Source organism: Entelurus aequoreus, linkage group LG02 (assembly GCF_033978785.1).
Source record: "Entelurus aequoreus isolate RoL-2023_Sb linkage group LG02, RoL_Eaeq_v1.1, whole genome shotgun sequence".
NCBI lineage: Eukaryota > Metazoa > Chordata > Actinopteri > Syngnathiformes > Syngnathidae > Entelurus > Entelurus aequoreus.
In genome coordinates this window covers 61,408,761-61,435,035 of record NC_084732.1, presented here as the reverse complement: position 1 = coordinate 61,435,035, position 26,275 = coordinate 61,408,761, and the positions used below count along the sequence as shown (strand labels likewise).

The window sequence follows — 26,275 nt, the reverse complement described above, 5'->3', positions numbered from 1 at the left end:
TATATATATATACATATATATATACACAGTATATACATACATATATATATATAGGTATATATATATATAGTATATACACACACCCACACACACACACACACACACACACACACACACACACACACACACACACACACACACACACACACACACACACACACACACACACACACACACACACACACACACACACACACACACACACACACACACACGCGCCAAGCTTGTGGAATCGTATTAAAAAAGACTCGAGGCTGTAATTGCTGCCAAAGGTGCATCAACAAAGTATCAATTAAAAGCTGTGAATACTTATGTAAATGTCATTTATTTTTTATACACTGGCAAAAATGTAAAAAACACAACACTTTTCACATCGTTATTATGAGGTTTTGTCTGTAGAATTTTGAAAACAAAAATGAATGTATACCATTTTAGGATGGTATATATTTAGAATAATAAATGTGGAAGAAGTGAAGCGTTGTGAATTCCTTCTGGATAAACTGTACGCTAACACAATCCCATAGAAGTAACCTGCGTGTGTGTGGGTTATGTGGAAAGTAGCTTACAAGCTTAGGGCAGGGAAAGGGTGAGATATACGGTAATGCTTGCAGCAAGATAGCGTCGCTCGTCATCTGTGTGACCAGGGAAAACAATCACTTTACAGAATTTTTATTAACAGCTAAATAATAACAATATATAGACTTTTGACAAGAACAAGAAAGTTTGATCATATTACCCCTATACTTGCAAACCTGCACTGGCTTCCTGTGAACTTAAAATGCGACTTAAGGTTTTACTATTTACGTATAAAATACTGAACGGTCTAGCTCCAGATGTGGGGGGGGGGGTCCCCACATCTGCGGTCCCCTCCGAGGTTTCTCATTGTGCCCATTGGGTTGAGTTTTTTCTTGCCCTGATGTGGGATCTGAGCCGAGGATGTCGTTGTGGTTTGTGCAGCCCTTTGAGACACTTGTGATTAAGGGCTATATAAATAAACTTTGATTGATTGATCCCAAATTACCAACTGTAATAGGTCAAAGTGATGGAATTTTGGTAGACTTTTCGAATCGATTTTTTCCCACACCCCTAGAATATATATATATTTTTTACATTTATCTGTACGTACCATATATACAGTACGGAGGGCTGAGAGGAATGTTCAGTTGCTGGGGAGCTTAAGGTACCATCATAAATTCAAAATACAATATTCCAGCGATTGAAAATGTATACATTAACTGACAGTTGTCAAGATAAATGTCCTCTAATTTGAAGACCGACGCATGAAGACCTGGAAGTCACCTGACTTAAATTGCTCCAATTAGGAACTCAATCTCAGGTGTCACTAGATGAACAGGAGTTATGCATAAAAACTGGAGACACCATGATCTTCAGGTTGTTTGTATGTATACCTGTTGTGCCTGTGAGAAGGAGGGTGCAATGGTTGGTACCAAGATGTTTCTGCCTGCCTCTGCCAACTGACCATGCCGTCCAGCACCCCACAAATATACGTCACATTTCCCTCCAAGGTGCCAGTCCTGGATATGAAATGAAAATGGACAGATAAGAGTACAATCGTCAATAGGAGAAAAATGAGCAATTCTTTTATAAAAGCTTTCTCGGGCATGGATTAAATTACCTCTGGTCTGGAGGTGGCCCAAGACATGATTTGTTCATCCATACCAGAGACCCATTTACTGTTGTCCTGGAGAAAACAATAGTGGAAAATAACATTCAAGCTGCTCACTAAAATTTATCATAATTTAGGTTTTTAATGCAGAAGAACCCTCTCTCACCATGAGCAAGGCCATCTCGTCTTTCAGAACAGGCTCCAGGTCAGGAACAGTAAAGGACTCAGAGAAGGTAGCACCTCGAGCCAAGGCTTCTGCAGCTTTCACTGTTGTTGAGAAGCAGTCCAGCCACGCCCATTCACTTGCACTCCAAACGGCAGAGCCAGACTCGGTTGGGCAGTGTCGCAGAGAGGGCGGCACTGGTGGGCAGCACAGCAGCTGGTCCAGATGAAGTCCCACTGCCAGGCAGGCTAGGCATTGCATGTACGGACTGTGGATAAGCTGTTCACCACACACAACATGAGGCTGGAAGAACAGAAAACAATAGGAATTAATATAACTGAGATAAAAAATACTTGATTTAGTTTATAAATTATCAGTCAGTCAGTACTGCTAAGATTTTGAATTGTGCACGTGTGAAAAGTGTCTTGAAAGTTCTTTGGGTTACCGTACCTCCCAGTCAGCTCGGATAAATTAATCAATGAATTAGCCACATTTGATGCATGCATCATTCGTATTTGGCCATGTCCAAACATGGATAATTTAAAAAAATGCCTACCTTTCTATGCACTTTAGCTTCTTGTTCAAACAGGTTTGTCCTTTTAGAAACTCACACATTTGAAAATGCTGGCCAGTGTGAAGAGTTTCAAAATTCTGCCTTCAGTGTGTGCGCGTGGAGGGCTTAAAAAAATTGGAATACATTTTTGTCTTCGTCTGATGACGTCATAGTTGTGCGCTGCCATTTACAAAGTACAAAGGTAAACAACACTGGCTTACTGGCTAGGAAGACATATCGTATGTTTAAACGTGAACAGACTGCTACTTTCACTCTACATTGCTGAAAAGATGCATCTAAAATGTGCTTTGACGGATGCTGCTGCTCTTGCTACACTCTCCAATTCTTCTGCAACACTCTGGCCCGTGCCAACGATGGAAGTTTTGGAGAAGATCCCAGTAGGACCTCAGGACAACTTTGACATGCAATACTTTTTGCTTTGTGTCATTAGAAGTGTGCAACATTATCTCATGTTGTAACCCATATTTAACAACAGAACATCAAGTTATTTACTTATGGGTGTTGACCTTCAAGATGTTTCCTGGGCTGTCTGTAGGTCCAGTATATCACAATTAACATTATCAGATTAACAGAGGCGTAATGCCACCAAGTTAGCTGTGGCTGCTTTTCTGGGCTTCTGTGTGGAGAAAATGTGCATGACAGCAGATGAGCATGTCTTCGTATAGACAGAGATAGTTTTGAAACACTCGCTTGTCGATGGAGATTGTTTTAACACAGAGGAGACGTTTTATGAAGTATCTGTGTTGATTGGGTGGTTTAAGTTTATTTTGATGTACACAGCTTCAATATAATCAATCACATCTTATACATATACATATTTTTTTTTAGAATATGTCCAAAAAGTATTAGGAAGAAACAAAGCTTAATATTTAGGCCTGATTTGAATTCCCCTCATCCATCCTTGTTTTTGCTCTCCCTCCATGGTTTTGCGCGCTCACGTCAATCAAGAGGCGTTCAAATATTCCGTCAATTAGTGGGGAAGGGCAAAGTACCTCCCTCAAAGCAAAGTGAGCTTGCAGACCTCCCTACACTATCGAGTGTGAGGAGAAAGATGGCAAACCAGAAACTCAGTTAAGCATACAAATGTAAGTAATAAGCATAATTAATGATTTTTATTTAGTCAGACTTTAAACCTTTGCTGCTGCACTTCAAACACAAATACACAATTAAACACATTTCACATACCGCAAGCTGATGCGCCAGCACTTGCATATTTTTCCCAAAAAATTGTCTTCTAAATGGTCTTAATAAAGACAGGCAAAAAAATAAATAAAAATATCGCGTGAAACGGCATCTTTAAAGTAAACAAACATTTGTCCCATCTGCCTTACATCACTGCTGGCAAACGGCGAGGGTTGATTACATAGCTAGACTCGAGTGGCGTCCATATACATAGGGACGTGTTTGCAATACTTCGCAATGGCACTGGATGTGAGAGCCAATGGGCAGGGTCAAGTAGAAGAGTGGCGGGGGAGGTGGGAGAATTCAAATTGAGCGTTAATCCTACCCCTTTTCTACTTCAGAGCAATTACTAACATATATGTTAACTTTCTGCTCTCAATTGATACACAATTTACATAAATTCATTCTGAATACAACAGCTCTCTTCATAAATAGTCAGTGTTGGGTTAGTTACTGAAAACCAGTAACTAGTTACAGTTACTATATTTCAAAAGTAACGCGTTACTGTGAAAAGTAACTATTTAGTTACTTCTTTTTTTCCCCTTTTTTTTTTTAAGGCTCCCATTAATGCCCTTTTAGCCTTCATTTCAGTACTGTTATTGCACTGGAGAATAATACAATCTGTTGATCAACTTGACATACATTTGCATCACTGAACTCTGCTAAGCAATGTGCTCTACATACAACACACAAACTCTGCTAAGCAAAGACAAAGATAGGTTTCAAAGGGCAAATTTATTTCAGGCCAGAACAAATTGACAAAACTATTTTAAATAGCTGCAACATAATGGCACTTTAACTTTAACTTTAATTAGATAGGATCTTTGATCCTAGACACAACTTACATTTAACTAAAATGTTATTTTCTTTGTGCTCGACAAAAAAAAAGTAGTGAGAATGTTAAGACACTCGACTTCTGGCTTCACCATGTCTTGTTAGTTGTTATGAGAGTAGCGTATGTGTGTGTGTGGCCCTTTAAGATATGACAGCATGTGAGGTGAGTGACGTCAGTGAGTGAGTGGGCGAGAGAAGTGAGGGACCGGCGACAGTGAGTGCGTGCAGGTGCTCTAGCTTGGTGGATGGCTGCGTTCAATAAAGTCACAAAGTTGCAACAAACCGCCGGCCTCATCATTCCCCCTCAGCTGTAAAGACCCACTTCCGGGTAAAGTGAAGGTTGTTAGCCCCGAAGTACATAGGCCCTGGAGGAACGTCTCCCTGCGCCCCTCAACTACGGTATGGGAGCCCCCCCCGCCCCCACCCACAGAAAGCACGCCTTTTCTTTTCCACCGCAGCGCTGCAATAAAACACACTCAGATCTTCTGTTTCTAGCCGATACTACATAAAAATTAACGTAAAATAACGCAGTAACGCATCATGTAGTAACGGTAACTGAGTTACTGAATATAAAAAATAACGCGTTAGATTACTAGTTACCGCCGAAACTAACGGCGTTACAGTAACACGTTATAAAGTAACGCATAAGTCCCAACACTGTAAATAGTTAAGTCAGTTATGACTCACTAAATAATATCCTATTTTCAGTAAGTTCAACACATTTATCATAATTCTTATTCATTGAGCGACTCTACTGCGAGGTTGACAGTCAAGTAAGACTCCTCCGAATCAAATCTATTCTGGTAAAATAACTATGATCTTTGACTATAAGCACCAACATTGAAGCACTGGTTAGACTTACTGCCTCACAGCCACGACATTCCGGATTAAAATTTTAGTTTGGCCTTTCTGTGAAAAGTTTCTCTTTGTGCTTGCAGGGATTCTTCCCAGTCCAAGAACATGACAATAGTTAGTGATTAACTGCGAATGGCTGGCAAAGTACTCAGTCTTGACCCTCCTAAGTCCCCAAAATTAGACACTAACAAATATAAGCAATAAAGAAAATAGATAGAAGAGAGCTATTTTTTAAATGTTTTATTCTTACTCTCTTTAACATATCACATTCCTCATACCTTCTCATATGCATACTGCTCCTGCAGCATAAGAGGTAGTCTCTCCAGGAAGGCCCTCATGCAAGGCGCCATGTTTAGGCCAACTACACCTTGTTTTTTAAGAGCTGTGCGGCAAGTGGCTAGCACATGGTTGGATGCCATGAACTCTTTGGAGCAATTCACCACCAACACATCCTAGAATATGAAATGAGAAAAAGCAGACCAGAGAATAACATATTTATCTGCTCTAAATTGGCCATAAGTACTGTATAATAGGCAACATGTTTCACCTTTGACCTGTTGGAGCACACCGCAACACCCACATCAGGGATCCACACAATATTCTGGATAGCGCCTGAACCAGCAACAACTGTTTGAACAACTGACCCATCCTGTATACAAACATGCGCCACACACAATACATTTGTCATTTAAGCTCCACAAAATTGTCAAATTTGGAGGTCATGTTATACTATATACAGCTGTATGAACAAGATTATAGTTAACTACAGTTAAGATTTTGCCTCTTTCTTTGTTCAGCAACCTGCTGCCCGACATAATGTATACCGCTTTTAGTGGAGAAAACCAGGATATTTTAACCTTCATCAGCATATATTGACTTACTCTCAGGGACCAAATGTTCATTAGGCCTCCAACTCCTCCAGAGGCCAAAGAAAGCCCATCAGGACTGAAGGCCACTATTTTAGCTGGAGTGATATGGCCCTTCAGTTGGAAAACACACGTTGCTCCATCTTGGGACCATTGTGAAGACTACAACACAAACAGCAATAGCATGTAATAAGAATGACAGTGACGACACATTACCTCACAAAAGTGAGTACAGCACTCACATTTTAGCAACCATTTCATTGTGTAGTCTCAAGAGACAGTAGGCTACTAAAGAAATATGATGCAACTTGGATGAACTCAAAAGTAGTGTCCAACATAAAAGCAGTATATTTGCAACCCAACTTAAGTGAAGACATAGCAGTGAAATTGTCCAAATTGTACCCAAAGTATCAATATTTTGTGTGTACACCAACATTATCTAGCACAGTAGTCATCCCATGATGACATAAAAGAGCTGATGGATGTTAGACACCTTGTGCTCCTCCACAGGAGCGTCAATGGGTTCAAATCTGGAGAAATACTCCATTACCTTTAGCAGAATTCTCACATTTCCTGATCAAATACAGAGCAGAAATCTGAGATGAGGCTACCGTGAGTCTTTTATCTCTGCTTAGTGCAGAAGCGAGCGTTCCTTCTTAGTGCAGTGCACTGACGGCTGAGTGTTCTGAGGACTCGTGGCTGTTTCTGTCAGCAGGTCGCCAATATAATGTTTAGTTTGCAGAAACATACACACCAAGACTTTGAGCAGCCTGAGTAATGTGTTTTATGTAAATGTAACGTCATTTTTTTAGTTGGACAATAAAATATAGAGGAACAAAAAAGCGCAGTTTCTCTTTCTCATTGTGAAAATGTGAGGTCCGTGTCGTTGCCATTATTCTGCAATGAAGCACAACTACTGTAGCCGGAAACATAGTTCAAAACTGTATCACAATACAACAGAAAAAGAAATGAGGACTTTTACAAATAAAAGTAACAGCTGCCTCCGATGATAGGCACATGGACTTCCTATACAAATAAATGTAAGACCCCAAATGGTTGTCAGTTTAATGAAAAAAACAAGGGATTATCCCTGCAATGAGCATGCTGTATTGATTAGAGCACAAGACGTTAATGTATAAAAAAATGTCAGTTCCTCACCAGGTGCACTATGAACCTCACAACACGTCACTATTCATGTCTATTTCAATAAACATCAGCTCACTCGTGCCGGCAGGACTTATGCAGCCCCACACATTGACACTAAATGCTTGTTGGCAGGCAAAACATCTTTCTACTATCCACTTGTGTTGCCAACTATTTCGAGAAAACTGTCTGTATGCAGAATTGTTTTGAGTGGCCAGTAAAATATGCTTCTATACAAGTTGTATGTTGACTACTCTAAAAAACATTTGAGTCACACTTTTATATTTTACTGTACTGTATTTAACAATTTCTATATGTGCGAATGTGGAGTAAATTAGTAATGGGTTCTCAAAGTGAAGTGCTTTGTGTCAGTGAAAAAAGGTGTTTTATAAATCCCCCCCCAAATAGTTACTGAAATGTGAGGAGTGTACACACTTTTTAGAGTTTCTGCAATTGCTTGTTTTGTCATTCTTGACATTTATGTAATATATCAATAGGACAATGTTTTATGTAATCAATACCATAGGTTTAGATTTCGCTTCTTTCTCCCACCACCCCTCTGAGTCTGAGGAAGAGAATTCTAGGAAGCCTGAGATGGTCTCTGGGACAGTCCAGACTGACACCAGACCATTTTGGCAGCATCTGAAAAACATTATGGCACAAAAAAAGTCATACCAGTCAAAAAGACCCAATATAATACAAACCCCGTTTCCATATGAGTTGGAAAATTGTGTTAGATGTAAATATAAACGGAATACAATGATTTGCAAATCCTTTTCAACCCATATTCAATTGAATGCACTACAAAGACAAGATATTTGATGTTCAAACTCATAAAGTTTATTTTTTTTTTGCAAACAATAATTAACTTAGAATTTCATGGCTGCAACACGTGCCAAAGTAGTTGGGAAAGGGCATGTTCACCACTGTGTTACATGGCCTTTCCTTTTAACAACACTCAGTAAACGTTTGGGAACTGAGGAGACACATTCTTTAAGCTTCTCAGGTGGAATTTTTTCCCATTCTTGCTTGATGTACAGCTAAAGTTGTTCAACAGTTTGGGGGTCTCCGTTGTGGTATTTTAGGCTTCATAATGCGCCACACATTTTCAATGGGAGACAGGTCTGGAATACAGGCAGGCCAGTCTAGTACCCGCACTCTTTTACTATGATGCCACGTTGATGTAACACGTGGCTTGGCATTGTCTTGCTGAAATAAGCAGGGGCGTCCATGGTAACGTTGCTTGGATGGCAACATATGTTGCTCCAAAACCTGTATGTACCTTTCAGCATTATTGGCGCCTTCACAGATGTGTAAGTTACCCATGTCTTGGGCACTAATACACCCCCATACCATCACAGATGCTGGCTTTTCAACTTTGCGCCTATAACAATCCGGATGGTTCTTTTCCTCTATGGTCCGGAGGACACAACGTCCACAGTTTCCAAAAACAATTTGAAATGTGGACTCGTCAGACCACAGAACACTTTTCCACTTTGTATCAGTCCATCTTAGATGAGCTCAGGCCCAGCGAAGCCGACTGCGTTTCTGGGTGTTGTTGATAAACGGTTTTCACCTTGCATAGGAGAGTTTCTGAAGTGTTCCTGAGCCCATGTGGTGATATCCTTTACACACTGATGTCGCTTGTTGATGCAGGACAGCCTGAGGGATCGAAGGTCACGGGCTTAGCTGCTTACGTGCAGTGATTTCTCCAGATTCTCTGAACCCTTTGATGATATTACGGACCGTAGATGGTGAAATCCCTAAATTCCTTGCAATAGCTGGTTGAGAAAGGTTTTTCTTAAACTGTTCAACAATTTACTCATGCATTTTTGACAAAGTGGTGACCCTCGCCCCATCCTTGTTTGTGAATGACTGAGCATTTCATGGAATCTACTTTTATACTCAATCATGGCACCCACCTGTTCCCAATTTGCCTGTTCACCTGTGGGATGTTCCAAATAAGTGTTTGATGAGCATTCCTCAACTTTATCAGTATTTATTGCCACCTTTCCCAACTTCTTTGTCACGTGTTGCTGGCATCCAATTCTAAAGTTAATGATTATTTGCAAAAAAAAAAAAAGTTTATCAGTTTGAACATCAAATATGTTGTCTTTGTAACATATTCAACTGAATATGGGTTGAAAATGATTTGCAAATCATTGTATTCCGTTTATATTTACATCTAACACAATTTCCCAACTCATATGGAAACAGGGTTTGTATGTGTTCAGAAGTTGGTATATATTCACTCTTGACAAAAATGCTATCCATCCATTTATTTGAATTGCTTGTTTTAGGTGGATAATTGTTATAAAACCTTGTAGTAAAAAAGTTAGAATATTGTATTATTCTGGGTTTTGAAAGAGTCAACATACAAACACAAGTGTAGATATTTGACATTTGGATAACTGTCCATTACTTAGCAAACACTGGATCATTAATCTTCCTAACCACATTTCTAGATGTAAATCTTATGGCAGAGTGTGTACATATTCATTACTTAATTCATTGCCAGAGGAATGAGTGTGTTGTTTCTTTGGTGAGGGGGGTAAATTAATAAAGTAATAATAATACCCAACCCTTGGGGTCACATGCAACTCAAGAAAAACAACACTTTTGTACACATAAGTCCTATGCATTCATAACAGAGACTGTTTACTACTTAACAAAGAATGACATCAAATAAAGAATGTAAAGGATTGATATTTAAGTATTTCTTTGCAAGCCTGACAATTTGTTTTAGATGTCACGTGTTGGTAACCTCAAGCACATTTCAAACCTTTCTGTTGATGTGTAAAAAAAAAAAAAAGTGATGTGTAAAAAAAAAAAAAGGGATTTGTGTTAATCCAGAGCGCAGTCTGTATATTCTTAAAATAATTTAACCTTTTTCCTGATTGAATTGCATATTATTTCTAGCGTTGTTAAATTTTTTTTAAAATAAAATTAATAAAAAAAGAAAAAAGAAATAAGACCTACATGGCAAGCATGCTGAGGTGCTTTGGGCCACGTCCGGGTAAGCTGCACCAGGCAACACCATTTACCAGGGAGGGTTGTCTAAGACTAATTAAACACCGCCAGCCGGTGCCTAAATCAGAGCACGGGTCTGGACTGGCCCAAAGCTTCACCGTCTCTTCTTTCGCGCAAGTCATCAAGATTTGACCAGTAGGACTCCACTTCATATTGGTAATGGACTCCTGAATAATACAATAAGATTCAGTTTCTTTGAAAATTTGTAGAAGAATGTAATTCTATTGTAGGCTCGTCAGCATATTTTACCTTGTGAGCATCGATGACCACAATTGCTCGTTGCTCTAAGGGCTCTTTGGTTCCAATCAACAGCTTTCCATCTGCGTAGCCCACAGCAAAAGGTTTGTCTTCACTGTACCAGACTATGTTCATCACTGCCACTGAGAAATACAAATCCACTTTGTCACAAATGTATTTGTCACCTGGAAATTCACAAGGCAGTCAAAAACATTAACACATAACACCTCTTTACATCCGTACCATCTTTCCTGTAGCAGTGCTCTAGCTCTGTGCGGCGCATCGTGGAAGAATCCAGTACCTCAATAAGTCCCAGGGATCCATCCATTCGACCCACCAGCAACATATCAGTCGGTTCTCCAGACCACAAAGATTGTGGTTCCTCTTCAGGCCAAGCAAGTGCTGAAACCCAGTGAGGCTGCACATCCAAAAGGCCTTTACCTCCTTCAAAGAGAAACAAGATTAGGCATTTGTCATGAAACGACAACATACCATTGTAATAAAATCAGTTTATAATCAGTAGGGCAAGGTGTATGACAACTACATGTTTATTAAAATTTAAATAAAAATGAAAACAAAATAAACTATTGTCTTTGACATACCGTTAATTATCAATACTATAAAAAAAAAAAAGAAGAGAACTAATACTGTACATGCGCCTGGCAGATTACAACATGGTGGTGACGCTTCATTCACTATTGTTTATTTTTCCCTTTATGTCTTCTGAGCGTGAGGAAGACTTCTGATATTAGCGCATCAAAGAAAAAGAGAGGTAGAGTGAAAGAAGTGAAATTAGAAATGATAAATTGCTCAAATGCCACAGCCATTAACAAGAATAAAGATGGTATCTTTGAACATGGAATGGACAGTGATAACTAAGCAGGTTAGTGGTCTCATTACTGAGATATCCCACTGCCACTAACATGTCTTGGCAGCCTTATTTCCACTGTGCAAGCCAACTACAGGGATAAAGTAAAGAGTTTCCGACTAAAAGTGAACTGTCTGTCTTCGGAATTGAACTCATATGTATACAGAAAAAGTCCTGTATATACTGCAAAATCAATCTGAAAAAAAAATTACAAAAATGTTAAGTATAGTGTCATTGTTTACCATTAACTTGCCAGATATTGACCATTTTCTCCATTGCAGACGCAATATATTTTCCAGTGACACTCCAGGCAAGAGGAGATAAGCAAAAATCACTGGGAGATCCAAAACCTGAATGGCCCTCTTCTGAAGAATCATCACTGAATTTCAAGAACAGAATAAAAAAAAAAGCAGCTCAGACAAATAGATATTATTTATTAGGACCATAACCTGACAGAGTGATAAAGCATTGCTTCTGAACATTGTGCATAATGTGTTATACAATATGTTTAAAAGTATTCAATGATTATGTACCCATTACCTGAAACAGAAAACCAAACCTTCATTTCAATGTATTAACACGTACAATATGCTTATTCGGTTGTTGAACATTGCCCCTAGATTAAAATTTAGCATGGGAGTGCAGCTTTTTTTTTTTTTTTCTAACAAGGGTAATGATAATGTGCAAACAGTAGTGCACTCGAATGACAAACATGTTTAATCTGCTGTGGATTCATTTAAAATATTACGATTAAATATAATTTATCTTTAATCAATAATACTCATGTTTACTTTTACATGAGCAATAAGGGATTCTGTGGTGCAGATGGGCTAATTGTGTTACAATTTTAATCAAGATTAATAATGACAATGGATTAAATATGACATTAGCATTAATTTTGAGAGCCCTAACAAAGAGTAAAATCCCTCATTACAAAGGCCACACTAAAATAGATTCTTGATTTATTGTTATAGCCCGCAAGGTGGTTTTCTTTGATAATTGATAATTTGTTAATTATATTGTAGTTTATCACATTATAATGCTTTCCTAAATCTGTCAGTAAATAAAGGATTAATTTTTATTGAATATTAAAAGAAAAATATGTAGGCGGCTGATATATGAAAGTGTATAATTTGGTCCTGTTTCAAATTAGGATTTTTACCCAGTTCGATGAGTGTTGTTAACATCATGCACTAATTTGCAAGACAGGTGGAGAGTAGTAATCGTTTGAATTTCTTAGCATTTTTTCTTGTACAGGTGTAACATAGAAAATGTTAAAGTTTTTGGATTTGTAGTGTTTCAAAGTGCCTTACTCCTTGTTGAAGACGCAGGTTTGCTGCAGGGTGTACTGGCTCTTGGTCACATTCCAGACCCTGACGGTGCCATCGTTGCCACTAGTTGCCAACAGACCTTTCTTTTTGCACCAGCCACATGTGAGGACCTAAACAAAGAGAAATAGGTTCAAAATTTAAATAATTGTAGACCAGCAGTAAACATGGCAAACTTTATGCTAATGATAACTCACCCTGCTTTGATGAGCCTCTAACTTGATAAAAGAACACTTCCGCAGGTCCCCTGCCATATCGGCAAAGGTCTGTGGCCTGGTCTGATTGTCACGGTCATGGGCTGCTAGTGTGCGCACTAGCTGCTGGGTGGCCCACTGCCGATGCTGTGAGGAAAGCCTGGATGACAGGCAGCAGGCTGCCAGAGCATTAGCCAGCTCCAGAGGGCCTACAGCGGAGGGATTATGGGAAGGATGGGCATACAAATGCGCAATTAGACCTGCTTGACATGGAAAACAAGATGACAAGGTTGGCCCGTGAGTGAGAGAATGTAAAACATGAAAAGACAAAAGACCTACATATAAATCAAAAAGGTGACCAAATAAGGTAAAAAATAGGTGGCATGTTCACATAAATTAGAAATGCGCAGTTAGACCTGCTTGACATGGAAAAACAAGATGACAAGGTTTGCCCGTGAGTGAGAGAATGTAAAAAAAATTAAGATAAAATACATACATGTAAAACATCAAAAGGTGACTCAATAAGGTATAAAATGAAGAGGTGGCATGTTCCCATTAATTGAAAATGTGAGTTATATATAATGAATGAATGAATATCAAATAATTAAATGATTAACACCTATAAATTCATTACCTGTACTGTACATCATATCAACCTCAAAACCTCTGAACATACAGTACTGTAAAAACTGGCTCCTTGAGTCAATTAATTAGTTTGGTGTTAAAATAAAATTACACTTATAGAATGTTTGAATACATTTTCCACCATTCATTTACTTAAATATACCTTCAGGACACCTTGCATGCATAGGCAACACACCTCTTTTCTCCATATCAGCCTTATCATAAGCAGGTCTGAGTTTGGCCCCTTTATCTGCCAGCAGAGCCACTAAAGCCTGTGTCACTACAAAGTTGGGGGAAGTAATAAGCTTGTTCTCTTCGGCCATGCCCCGCAGGAAACTGGGTAAGAATTTTCTCTGGACAGGGTCATCGACTGTTGTCAGATTCATGCCTGTTGCTGCAGAGATGAGATTCTGGAAATGAAATAAATAATTTACACATAATCGTAAATTGTACAGTAAAATGCAATAACAGGAATCAAAAATATAAAAAAGTAATGTACTGTGGATCCTCTAAATTTGAACACCACATAATTTAAATATGCAATTTAAGTAAGTCCCAAATGTGATACAATGACCGTGGAACCAGAAACGGAAACAGTTTAGGAGGGCTGGATGTCTTGGCCAATGTCCCAAATTGATTCAATATCAATTCATAAAGGTTTGAAATCAATTAATCATGATTCGATTTGATCGGCACTTACATATTGAAACAGTTTCAAATGTGTTACATAAATATATACAGGGTGATTAAAAAAGAATACGCCAAAATCATCATGCATTTATTCAGTTCTAAAGCATTGTAATAGACTGATAGACAGATCCCCTGATCTAACTGTGACTTTTTTCTGTGGGGGTATGTTTAAGACAAAGTTTATGTTTCACTTTTGCCAGCAAATATTAATGACATGAAAGATCGAATAACTGCAGCAATCAACATGATGGATCGCGAGATCCTGGGGAGCGTTTGGGAGGAATTCTCATATTGTCTTGATGTTGTCTGTGCTGCATGAAATAAATTTAAAGCATGAAATAAATACTCAAAGTTATGTTCAACACAGGTGTTCAAGCTATGTTTTCTATTGTTTTTCATTTTTGAAATATAGAGTGATAATTTTGGCGTATCATTTTTGAATCACCCTGTATAATACAAATGTAAAAGTTGTTTCTCTTTACCATAAACAACTTTGGACAGTTTACACATTCTCAGAAGTAACATTCTCACAATAACTAAAAATTGTCCTTGTATGGCAACATGCAGATTACCATGCAAATTTAATACAAATATGATTTCTTCAGGTGAAAAACAATAACTAAAAATGTACGGTATATTCCTGACACTCTTTTTGTTAGCACAGTCAGACAGGATGTAACGCACAGCAATTATATTGTGAGGGCCGTAAATGTGTGCTTGGTTTTTCTGGTGCACTTGATGCCAATGCTGCGTGCAGGGCCATTTGTAAGCAAAAGTACCTCTTGTCTCCCGAGTTACGGCTGCAGTTCTTTTTGCCTAGTGAGTTTGCACCACTGTAGCGGTGATCTTACAAGACTCTCACGTTACAAATACAATCAATAAAAATAACAGTTTCAGTCAGATGTTTACGTTACATGATCATAATGTAGTGTGGTTCACTTTGAGCTCCTGAACAAGCCACTTTGTCAATAAAACTTGCAATGGCATCTATTACTGTACTTCCTGGACCGGTATAATCAGGTGGTAATGCTGGGAAGTCCCTTAATTTCTTTTATTTTGCCCCAGATGGCTAATGTTGCCATATGGTGATAATGTTGTTGCTTCTTGCACTAGACTACCAAGGGGGTGGTGGGGCGGGGCTTAATATTATGCCTTGTGAATCAATATTGCCAACTTTAAAAGATATTTGGTCCATAATCAATTACATCAAGTACCCAGCCCTAAACGTTAGTAATAATGGTCCAGGATTTGATGAGTTGGTTATAAAAGACAGGTTGTCGACAATAGCAGTACATACTTGAAGAAAAAAAATCACTTTTTTGGAATTGTGAGACAAAAATACATGTTTTCTTTTCTGTATGTTTTAGACAGTAAAAACTGCTAGCACAAAGCTAACAATGCAGGTAATGGAGATCCTACTATTTTGTAGATAAGTCAAAAACTCTCCATTTACATACCGTAACCTGCATATTAACTAAAGGTATAGTGACGTTATTGTAAAAGCTAACACAGAGGAACTACTTTTCTGGCAGGACACAGCGCTTTCCTCACAGTGCCTCAGGCTAGAGCTGAGAGGTACAAAGTAAGAGTATCAGAATTTATCTTTTAAAAATGTACACTGTTAAATATATATCTTAAAGATGAACTTAACCACTATTTCTTTTTTATGAAATAAACTTCATAAACAATACTTCCTCAAACCAAGTCATTGCAGGGCCGCTGCAATATATCGCACAGGAGCGCAGTGTTGTGTGGGTGCCGTGATCTGTGTGGTGGTAAACAACGTAGCGTTTTGTTTTGTTTCCACAATAGAATAGGACTGATTTTAGCTTATCTTGACAAAATAGTCCTGTGTAAAATGTCATAGAAAAATGAAAATGGAAGTATTTTTATTTTTAAACATCACAGCAGGTGGGATGGCCTGAAACGAGAAGAAATGACACGGAAGCTCGGGCAGCAGTCTAGGCAGCATGTCCGAGAATGACCACAAATGTACATTCATCAATCTGTGATGTCACAAATGATTCAATGTTAAAAAAAAGACTCCAAAACATAGCATTCAGAGGCTTCCAAAACTGCGCGTCAGCTCACGTCAAAATGCATGAACGGTATGATTTCCAACTTTGTAACATTTATAAATCAGAAAAGAGGAAAATCATCAGAGGTCCCAAATAAATAGAGCAGCCTGACCACTTTTGCCCACACAATCTTAGTAGATCACATGCAACGCGGCCACAATAGTACACACAATTTTATTATTTCGCACATGCTATTTAGCATTTGTTATTTGGGATCTTAGTTGATCAGGCCCTAAATATTTTAATAAGCAATACTTTATATCATACCTGAGTGCAAAGCTGCACCAGCAGTTTGGCAGCATTGGGGCTGTTTGAGGCTAAGCAGCCCACTGCTGTGCTGAGATACGCTAAACAGGAAATTGGTTTGCTGGCCTTTGCAGCTCCGCGTGGCCTTTCAGCATGGCCAGAGCTTACTGTAGGACTGGTGGAAAGACCAGCTCGGCCTGCTGCTGCTAGGCACATCAGCCTGACAAGAGTCCTGATGTCTGTTAGGCCAAGCGACTCAAGGCCAGCTGTAAGGCTGCAACTTGACCCACTGGGTAGGAGGGAAAGGACACAAAAAGGTGAAAAGAAACATAATATTTTATTTAAAGTAAAGAAAATCATGTTGTGTATAGACGTTGCACAATATTATCCTTTATCACAGGGATGATAGACATTATGCTATTGTTTGTTGTGTTGTTTACATGTGTTTCAGTGCATTTGAAGTCATGGTGTCTTGTGCCAAATTGTGTGGATGAAGGTTACCTCACAGACAACAGAGACAAGGCTCTCATCACCATCGTCCTGGCAAGCAGCACCTGGGCTGCAGCAGTCACCCTTCTCAGGGCCATCACTCGGTCATGGGGGTTGTGCAGAGCGGCTGCCTGCTCTCCAAGAGTTACCCTTCCTGATGAACTCTTGTCCACTGATGGGTGACAACCTGAACATGAAAACAAACATAATTAACTTAGTTGCTGTGATCCAGCCATCTATCAAGGTCAGTAAAGTCCACTGCAACAAACATTTAATTATAAGATGTATACTGTAGATTGCATATGGCTTGAGGCTAGATGAACAATCGAAATGTGTTTCTTCTACATTTAAAATATTAGAAGCAGGGACAGAAAGCTCAGTTATAACAATTATGTTATTAACTGTATCGACAAATTGGACATTATTTTTAAAGGCCCAGATGACATATTCATGTTATATCATATCAGATCCAATCAGTGCCTTACAGATCGGTGGTAAGTCTAAAAATCTTCCGAACCATTATGTATACCCGTACAATGTAATTTGATCCAAGAAAAGTGGTTTATGAAAAAATATCTCTTCCCTAGGATAAAAATGCTAAGTTTTGATTAAAACTATCAAAGGTATTCATTTTGTTGGTATCGTGGAAGTAGTTTGGTAAACAACTAACTATCATCACATAGAATAGTGAGGCTATTAAATGTAGGTACATAAAATGGGCAATAACTACAAAAGACACCTCAAAATATACAAAAAATACACATCTAAAAAATTGTAAAGCTGCAGTGCATACATCTAAAATAACCTTTATATGAATGAGGCACATTTCTAGGCATTTAAATTTTTTTAAAGACACATCAACACAAGTGGTGCAAGGTGTATCTATATTTAACCGTTCCATAATGAATAAAACAATACACAATTTCATATCTAATCCATCAAATTTTGACAATGAAGATTTGCGCTCGACTACTCTACCGAATGCAGCTGAGATAGGCTCCAGCACCCCCCGCGACCCCAAAAGGGACAAGCGGTAGAAAATGGATGGATGGATACTCTACCATACGCTACATTGTGCATGTGCCTCCCACCATTCAGACAAACCTACAGAGACAGCTGCTACATGCAAAGCCAGTTTATTGCAACACACCTTATGACTTAAGGAAATATAACTGAACTCAAAGATCCTCCACCGCGAGGATGAAAGATTCGTGGATGAGGAACGTGAAAGTGAAGGACTAGCGGGCAGTGCAGGACGTATCTTTTTTCGCTCTGACCGTAACTTAGGTACAAGGGCTCATTGGATTCCACACTCTCTCCTTTTTCTATTGTGGATCACGAATTTGTATTTTAAACCACCTCGGATACTATATCCTCTTGAAAATGAGAGTCGAGAACGCGAAATGGACATTCACAGTGACTTTTATCTCCACGACAATACATCGGTGAAGCACTTTAGCTACTGAGCTAACATCATCAGCATCGGGCTTAACTGCATATAGAAACAAAACAAATAAGCCCCTGACTGGAAGGATAGACAGAAGATCAACAATACTACCAAACTCTGGACATGTAACTACACGGTTAATGCTTTCCAGCTTGGCGAAGCTTAGCAATGCTGTTGCTAACGACGCCATTGAAGCTAACTTAGCTACGGAACCTTGACGGAGCTATGCTAAAAACATTAGCTCTGCACCTACGCCAGCTCTCATCTGCTCATCACGACCCGTGCTCACCTGCGTTCCAGCGATCGACGGTACGACGAAGGACTTCACCCGATCACCGATGCGGTCGGCGGCCCGGAGACGGAGGAAGTCAAGGTGAGGTCGGCGGCTAGCGCGTCTGCTATCCATCTCAAAGTCCTCCTGGTAGTGTTGCTGTAGTCCGCCGCTAATACACCGATCCCACCTACAACTTTCTTCTTTGCAGTCTCCATTGTTCATTAAACAAATTGCAAAAGATTCACCAACACAGATGTCCAGAATAATGTGGAATTTTGAGATGAAAACAGAGCTTTTTGTATTGGATTCAATGGGCTCCGAATACTTCCGCTTCAACAGTTGACGTCACGCGCAAACGTCATCATATCGAAACGTTTTCAGCCGGAAGTTTGCCGGGAAATTTAAAATTGCACTTTATAAGTTAACCCGGCCGTATTGGCATGTGTTGCAATGTTAAGATTTCATCATTGATATATAAACTATCAGACTGCGTGGTCGGTAGTAGTGGGTTTCAGTAGGCCTTTAAAAAAGGCATGAACATTTCTCTTTTTTGTAAAAAAAATATCTACACTAAAGTATCAAACAGTGAATGTTGTGTATCATTGCACCCTTAATCAACAGTTATTTTTCTGAGAGGACAGACTCACCGATCTGCAGTAGTGTCTCCTCCATACTGTTGGTGGCAGTTATCATAGCTACAGAGGCCCCCAATGGGTCACTATCAGGAAACTGTACAGCCTCCGGGACAGTTCTGCGTTCACTCAGACCTAATGGACCTGCTAAAAGCTCAAATTCCTCCTCCCCAGTGAGCTTCTCATCTTCATCAACATCCATCATGTCCCAGTCTTCTGTGGAGTGAAGGACAAACGCAAGAATACGAAAATAAAATGAAAATGCAAACAATGTATCATTTTATACTGTATTATTATTCTTGTGTTCATGTACATTGTACCTTCATACACACTGTCCTGCTTTCCCAGAAGATCAGGAGCCTGGCCCTTATATCTGAAAACACAGCAAAGTAATAGAAGCCAAATAATTATATTGTTACAGAAAATGAAAATATGCTATTTAAATAACACATCTAAAGGTGGCATTCTCTCCCAAAAGTCCAAACTCTGATGACCAATAACCAGCACAAAAAAAAACATATGAGGGGCAGACAGAAGGAATACATGAAGTAGTGACGACTTTAAAAATGAAAAAGTGATTATAACACATTACTAAAAGTGTGCATATACCTCTCAACAATTGGGACTTTCGCCTTGCTTTTGATGGCTAAATACTTCTCTCTGCAGGCACCACAAAGCAGGTAGTAGGGGTTTCCGCTGCCACATTCTCCTCCAAACCAGCCGTCTACGTATGAGCCATTACTACGGTAGCCTTGTCGGTTGGCACTGCGACCACAACCCGGGTGGCTTTTCTTCATATGTTGATTAAAGTTGGCTACATTGGCTTCGCAGAGTTCACACACCACAACTTCATCTCGATCCTCTGTTTCACATGCGTGCTGAGACGTGGCAATATGTCAAAAAAAGAAACAGGTTCACATACATTAAAATAAGTTGCAACATTTAGACGGGCACTCATGAAATGTTAGTCAGAGATATTAGTCAATGGCAACTTTGTGTTAGTAAATTAATTGGCAATATTAAAACATTTCAGTGCAATGTAATCTGTTTAAGTTGACGACCCTCGTACTGGCTGACTGGCGTTGTCGCCTTAACCCAAATCAAAACCTAAATACGCCTCTGCTTGCACATATCCTTGAGACATATGAAGAATGGCCGATAAATTATTTTTCAACCAACGTCAGTCCCTCCATTTGTGCAATTTTTTTTTTTTTAGATTTTCTGTTTTCATATATTTTATTCATCCATCCATTTTCTACCGCTTGTCCCTTTCGGTGTCGAGGGGGGTCGCTGGAGCCTATCTCAGCTGCATTCGGGCGGAAGGCGGGTTACACCCTGGACAAGTCGCCACCTCATCACAGGGCCAACACAGATAGACAGACAACATTCACACTCAAATTCACCCACTAGGGCCAATTTAGTGTTGCCAATCAACCTATCCCCAGGTGCATGTCTTTGGAGGTGGGAGGAAGCCGGAGTACCCGGAGGGAACCCACGCAGTCACGGGGAGAACATGCAAACTCCACACAGAAAGATCCCGAGCCCGGGATTGAACTCAGGACCTTCGTATTGAGGCACATGCACTAACCCCTGTTCCACCGTGCTGGGGTTGAAAACTCCCAGGAGGCAAAAGAAAAAGGGGAAGACCATTGACAACATGGAGAAAAATAATAGATAAAGACCTCACAAGCAAAAATAGTACCTGGGAACAAGCTAATTCAATAGCCTAGAACAGAACGCAGTGGAGGAACTTTGCAGATCGATGCCCTTTAGAGGACGGAACGACCTAAAGTCTAAGGTAAGGTCTAATCAACACTTTTAAAATATCTACAGATCTGCAGTTTTGTTTATAATACTTTCCCTAGGTTTTCCCGATTTACCGACTGACAGTTTTAGATCTTCTGACGCTTCCAACTTTAAAAGGATCAATTACATGTATTTATAACCACATTTTTCTTTTACACCGTGAGTCTCTAAATTCAATTAAGTCACTTTGGGAAGAGGATTTGGGAGTGACCCTATGTGAGTATAGCTGGACAGAGACTTTTGTAGATTTATTTGTGCAAGATACAGCCTCCTCCAATGCAAGCTAATACATCATACTTATTATACCAAGGTTTGACTAGCTAAGACGTATGGCGGAATATCTGAATTGTGTGACCGGTGCCAACAGTCCCCAGCTAACTTAATACATATGTAATGGCTCTGCCCATCCCTGTGCAGTTATTGGACTGAAATGTTAAATACTTTGTCTTTGGTACTTGGCACAAGGATTGAACTGAATCCTCTAAATGGACTATTCGGGGTAGCCCCTCTGTCAACTTCTCTCAGCAAATCCATAAGAATCTGGTGGCAGTCAATACTTCGTTAGCTAGAAGACTTATTGTGCTTAACTGGAAAGCTGCAGCGCCTCCCTACCACACCTGCTGGATCAAATATATTCTTTATTTCCGTAAATTGGAGAAAATCAGGGTGACATCGAACGGTTGATTTGTAAAATTTTAAGAAGTATAGGGTCCTTTCTTAAAATATGTAAAGGAGACTGGTCACCAGTTTGACCCCGATTGAGATGTGGTTGAATGGCGCAGGATTGAGGAGCCTTTTATTTGCTCTTGTGTATTGCTGCACCATGTTGGAGCCATTCAAAAGTGTAGATGTCTGTGGCTTCATATCAATATTTGCCTGTACTTATTGTATTATTGTTGTGTGTATTAAAGATATGTATATTGTATTGTATTTCTGTTAACTGTGTGTCAAAGAATTCCAATAAACAAATGTTTACAAAAATTAATATACAAAAAACAAGCATGTATTTTTAATGTGTATGTAAAAATGAAGTCATGCAGTACTAACACCAGGTTATAGCAGCCCTCTGTTCAGGGCATTAAATCACACACACCCATGTTGGCCAATCCAGTACCTCCGGGATCCACATTCCCAGAATGTCAGGTTCACTGGCAAGATCCTGTCCAAACATGACCTCCATCGCCTCCTCATCAAGGTCCATCTCAAGCTCTTCATCCAGAAAGTTGAAGTCGTAAAGGGCACCTGGGTCTTGTTGCTGCTGGTGAGTGGGAACCTCCCTGCGTGACTGGCTGTGGTGGGCCTGCACTGAGCGGTACAATCCAGCTTGCAGAAAAAAGAAAGTGATGTAATCAAGTGTAATCTTAATTTGATCATTGACTAACTGTAAGGATGTCTAATGCTCACCAGCACGGGCAAACAATCTGCGAGCAGCCAGATCAAAGTGATGTTTCCGAGAAACAGAAGATCGTCCTCTTAGGGTGACTCCAGAGGAGGCTGTTGCACTATCGTGCTCTTGTCCCTCAGGACTACAAAGTGCAATGCAGTTCATTAATTCAAAATGTCCAGTTTATCATATAATCTTAACAGTTAGGTTAACTTAGTTAAAATGTATTAAATAGTCACCTAATTGACTATTAAGAAATGATGGGGTCCCACATGATTTATAAAAATTTGGAATTATGCTTTAACATAGAAAGAGTGAGAGGCAGTGAATAGTGAAGTGAATTATATTTATATAGCGCTTTTTTCTTGAGACTCAAAGCGCTTTACATAGTGAAACCCATTATCTATATCTTTAGGCTACATTTAAATGAGTGTGGGTGGCACTGGGAGCAGGTGCATGGGTAAAGTGTCTTGCCCAAGGACAAGACGGCAGTGACTAGGATGATGGAAACGGGAATCGAACCTGGAACCCTCACGTTACTGGCACGGCCGCTCTACCAACCTAGCCACGCCGCCCAAATATACTTTCCGATGTGCTGTACAGTATATTAGGGGTGCTACAAAAAACGATTAACATCCGAATCGTGATTATTAATTTAGATTGTTAATCAATTCATACTCTTAGGCGACTATTCACAAAAAAAAGCAAATATAGTTGTCGAGAGGCTAAACGGGGGGAAAACTTGCACCTGCCGGACACGCTGGCTTGTCCAAAAATGATCGCTTCAATGTTGTTGCGCTTTAAATATGTATTTGCTTGAAAACAATGGTGGACAAACTTTCCAAACTAAATGCAAAATAGGAATAAATGCCATCTTAAATGCGTTCTATCAAAGCAAAGTCAATGCATTCTATCAAATTAAATGCAGTCAGCAGAGTATGACATTCCCTGTTACCGTCTCACTCTCTCAATGAGCACACCAGGTGAACTGCTGATAATACTACACTGACGTAACACACCCCATGTGACTCATATACCCATCAATCACCAAATGACAAGTCAATCAACTGTGCAAAGAAAATGCACCACAAATAACATTAGCTGACACCTACACATACTTTTAAAATACATAAATCAAAAATACATTTTTAGACCATCCATCCATCCATTTTCTACCGCTTATTCCCTTTGGGGTCGCGGGGGGCGCTGGAGCCTATCTCAGCTACAATCGGGCGGAAGGCGGGGTACACCCTGGACAAGTCGCCACCTCATCGCAGCATTTTTAGACCATCTCCACGCTTACTTGCTTCGCATATACGTCATGTTAGCTGCCAAGACAAGCTTTTGTATTCTTTAACCTGTTTTGAAAAGGTTTTATTACCATTTTAAACCAAATAATATTTTGCGAGAATTGGTTTTAAACTAGAATCGTGTTGAATCGCCCTATCAATCAGAATCGAATTGAAGAGTAGTTAGATTACCATCATTACTGTATATAGAGGTTAGAAAGAAACAATTCCCTGTTAAAAATTAATTTGGCTGGACAGAGCAATGTACTGGTGTTGTAACAGTTAAATTATATGTGAAGAATGTGACTTTTTTGCAGAATGACCCAAAACGACACCTAAGATTCACTCGTAAAAAAAAAAGATTAAATATTTCAGTGCAACCGTACCTCTCACTGAAGCCCTCTTCAATTTCTGAAGCATCTGCGCTGACAATGTCTCCAGTTGAACAAACATAGGTGCTCCTATCGCGAGATTTGCTTCCCACAAATGCTGTTGCACCTGGGCAGGGGGCATCAGACACATCTCCTCCAACACCGCTGCCTCTAGGCTCATCGTGCTCATCATCAGTACCAGGGTGTTCTATCATCCACATGGCCAGCACTGTAATGTTCTGAGCATCTGCTTCACCTCTCGCACCTGCAAAAGGAAAAGATGTTTAACCACTTAATGTACCATAACCTAACAGTACAACTCTCATATCTTCAAAGGTCAGAATTAAAGGCCTACTGAAACCCACTACTACCGACCACGCAGTCTGATAGTTTATATATCAATGATGAAATCTTAACATTGCAACACACGCCAATACGGCCGGGTTAACATATAAAGTGCAATTTTAAATTTCCCGCTAAACTTCCGGTTGAAAACGTCTATGTATGATGACGTATGCGCGTGACGTCAATCGTTGAAACGGAAGTATTCGGACACATTGTACCCAATACAAAAAGCTCGGTTTTCATCACCAAATTCCACAGTATTCTGGACATCTGTGTTGGTGAATCTTTTGCAATTTGTTTAATGAACAATGAAGACTGCAAAGAAGAAAGTTGTAGGTGGGATTGGTGTATTAGCGTCTGGCTGCAGCAACACAACCAGGAGGACTTTGACTTGGATAGACGCACTATCCGACGCTAGCCGCCGACCGCACGGATGATCGGGCGAAGTCCTTCGTCGCTCCGTCGATCGCTGGAACGCAGGTGAGCACGGGTGTTGAGCAGATGAGGGCTGGCTGGCGTAGGTGGATAGCTAATGTTTTTAGCATAGCTCTGTGAGGTCCCGTTGCTAAGTTAGCTTCAATGGCGTCGTTAGCAACAGCATTGTTAAGCTTCGCCAGGCTGGAAAGCATTAACCGTGTATTTACAGGTCCATGGTTTAATAGTATTGTTGATTTTCTGTCTATTCTTCCAGTCAGGGGTTTATTTCTTTTGTTTCTATCTGCAGTTAAGCCCGATGCTATCACGTTAGCTCCGTAGCTAAAGTGCTTCGCCGATGTATTGCCGTGGAGATAAAAGTCACTGTGAATGTCCATTTCGCGTTCTCGACTCTCATTTTCAAGAGGATATAGTATCCGAGGTGGTTTAAAATACAAATCCGTGATCCACAATAGAAAAAGGAGAGAGTGTGGAATCCAATGAGCCAGCTTGTACCTAAGTTACGGTCAGAGCGAAAAAAGATGCATCCTGCACTGCACTCTAGTCCTTCACTCTCACGTTCCTCATCCACAAATCTTTCATCCTGGCTCAAATTAATGGGGTAATCGTCACTTTCTCGGTCCGAATCGCTCTCGCTGCTGGTGTAAACAATGGGGAAATGTGAGGAGCCTTTCAACCTGTGACGTCACGCTACTTCCGGTACAGGCAAGGCTTTTTTTATCAGCGACCAAAAGTTGCGAACTTTATCATCGATGTTCTCTACTAAATCCTTTCAGCAAAAATATGGCTATATCGCGAAATGATCAAGTATGACACATAGATTCAGTAGGCCTTTAAGTCTAATTAATATCATAAATTTTTCCCACAGGCCTGAAAAGGATAAGCGGCAAACAAAATGGATGGATAGTTGGATCATTTGCTTCAATAAAGAAACAAACATGGTTAATCTGTTGTTTAAAACTGCTGACTAGTCTACTAATTAAAAAGAATAGAGGGCTTGACAAACTGACCAGTCGCTTCCAAAGCTTTGGTTATTTGGCGCAAGGAGAAGCCCATCTCCAGCAGGGGTACAGCAATCGCAGGAGGCGGGGGGGATGTTGACAGCCTGCTGCTAGGGTCTGAAAGAGCTACAGCAAAAGAGGAGACACCATTAAGGATTATCACAGGGTTTCCCGCAGCGCTTTGTTGTTAAGGCGGCCGCCTTAACAACAAAGAGCCACCACCTAAACTTGTCTTAACAAGCTGTTCCGCTTAGTTCTGCCTC

The 26,275-nt window shown here is 39.9% G+C and overlaps 1 protein-coding gene across 10 annotated transcripts in view; it reads right to left on the bottom strand.

Annotated features, from left to right (window-relative positions):
- herc1 (HECT and RLD domain containing E3 ubiquitin protein ligase family member 1) overlaps window positions 1–26,275 on the bottom strand; it is a 159,237-nt gene that overhangs the window by 33,762 nt on the left and 99,200 nt on the right. For 5 of the 10 annotated variants that reach the window (XM_062030430.1, XM_062030433.1, XM_062030439.1 and 2 more), the window contains 23 exons: window positions 26,022–26,138; window positions 24,247–24,496; window positions 22,592–22,713; window positions 22,281–22,510; window positions 19,991–20,259; window positions 19,702–19,754; window positions 19,397–19,597; window positions 17,041–17,215; window positions 16,561–16,828; window positions 13,722–13,935; window positions 12,905–13,164; window positions 12,693–12,820; window positions 11,622–11,758; window positions 10,755–10,955; window positions 10,524–10,654; window positions 10,224–10,441; window positions 7,766–7,886; window positions 6,117–6,263; window positions 5,783–5,884; window positions 5,514–5,687; window positions 1,794–2,093; window positions 1,637–1,702; window positions 1,410–1,535 (listed from right to left, as the gene is read on the bottom strand). In XM_062030430.1, the coding sequence (XP_061886414.1) occupies window positions 1,410–1,535; window positions 1,637–1,702; window positions 1,794–2,093; window positions 5,514–5,687; window positions 5,783–5,884; window positions 6,117–6,263; window positions 7,766–7,886; window positions 10,224–10,441; window positions 10,524–10,654; window positions 10,755–10,955; window positions 11,622–11,758; window positions 12,693–12,820; window positions 12,905–13,164; window positions 13,722–13,935; window positions 16,561–16,828; window positions 17,041–17,215; window positions 19,397–19,597; window positions 19,702–19,754; window positions 19,991–20,259; window positions 22,281–22,510; window positions 22,592–22,713; window positions 24,247–24,496; window positions 26,022–26,138 (4,010 nt within the window). The remainder of the gene's footprint in view (window positions 1–1,409; window positions 1,536–1,636; window positions 1,703–1,793; window positions 2,094–5,513; window positions 5,688–5,782; window positions 5,885–6,116; window positions 6,264–7,765; window positions 7,887–10,223; window positions 10,442–10,523; window positions 10,655–10,754; window positions 10,956–11,621; window positions 11,759–12,692; window positions 12,821–12,904; window positions 13,165–13,721; window positions 13,936–16,560; window positions 16,829–17,040; window positions 17,216–19,396; window positions 19,598–19,701; window positions 19,755–19,990; window positions 20,260–22,280; window positions 22,511–22,591; window positions 22,714–24,246; window positions 24,497–26,021; window positions 26,139–26,275) is intronic. The other 5 variants (XM_062030437.1, XM_062030438.1, XM_062030431.1 and 2 more) reach the window with 4 other exon arrangements.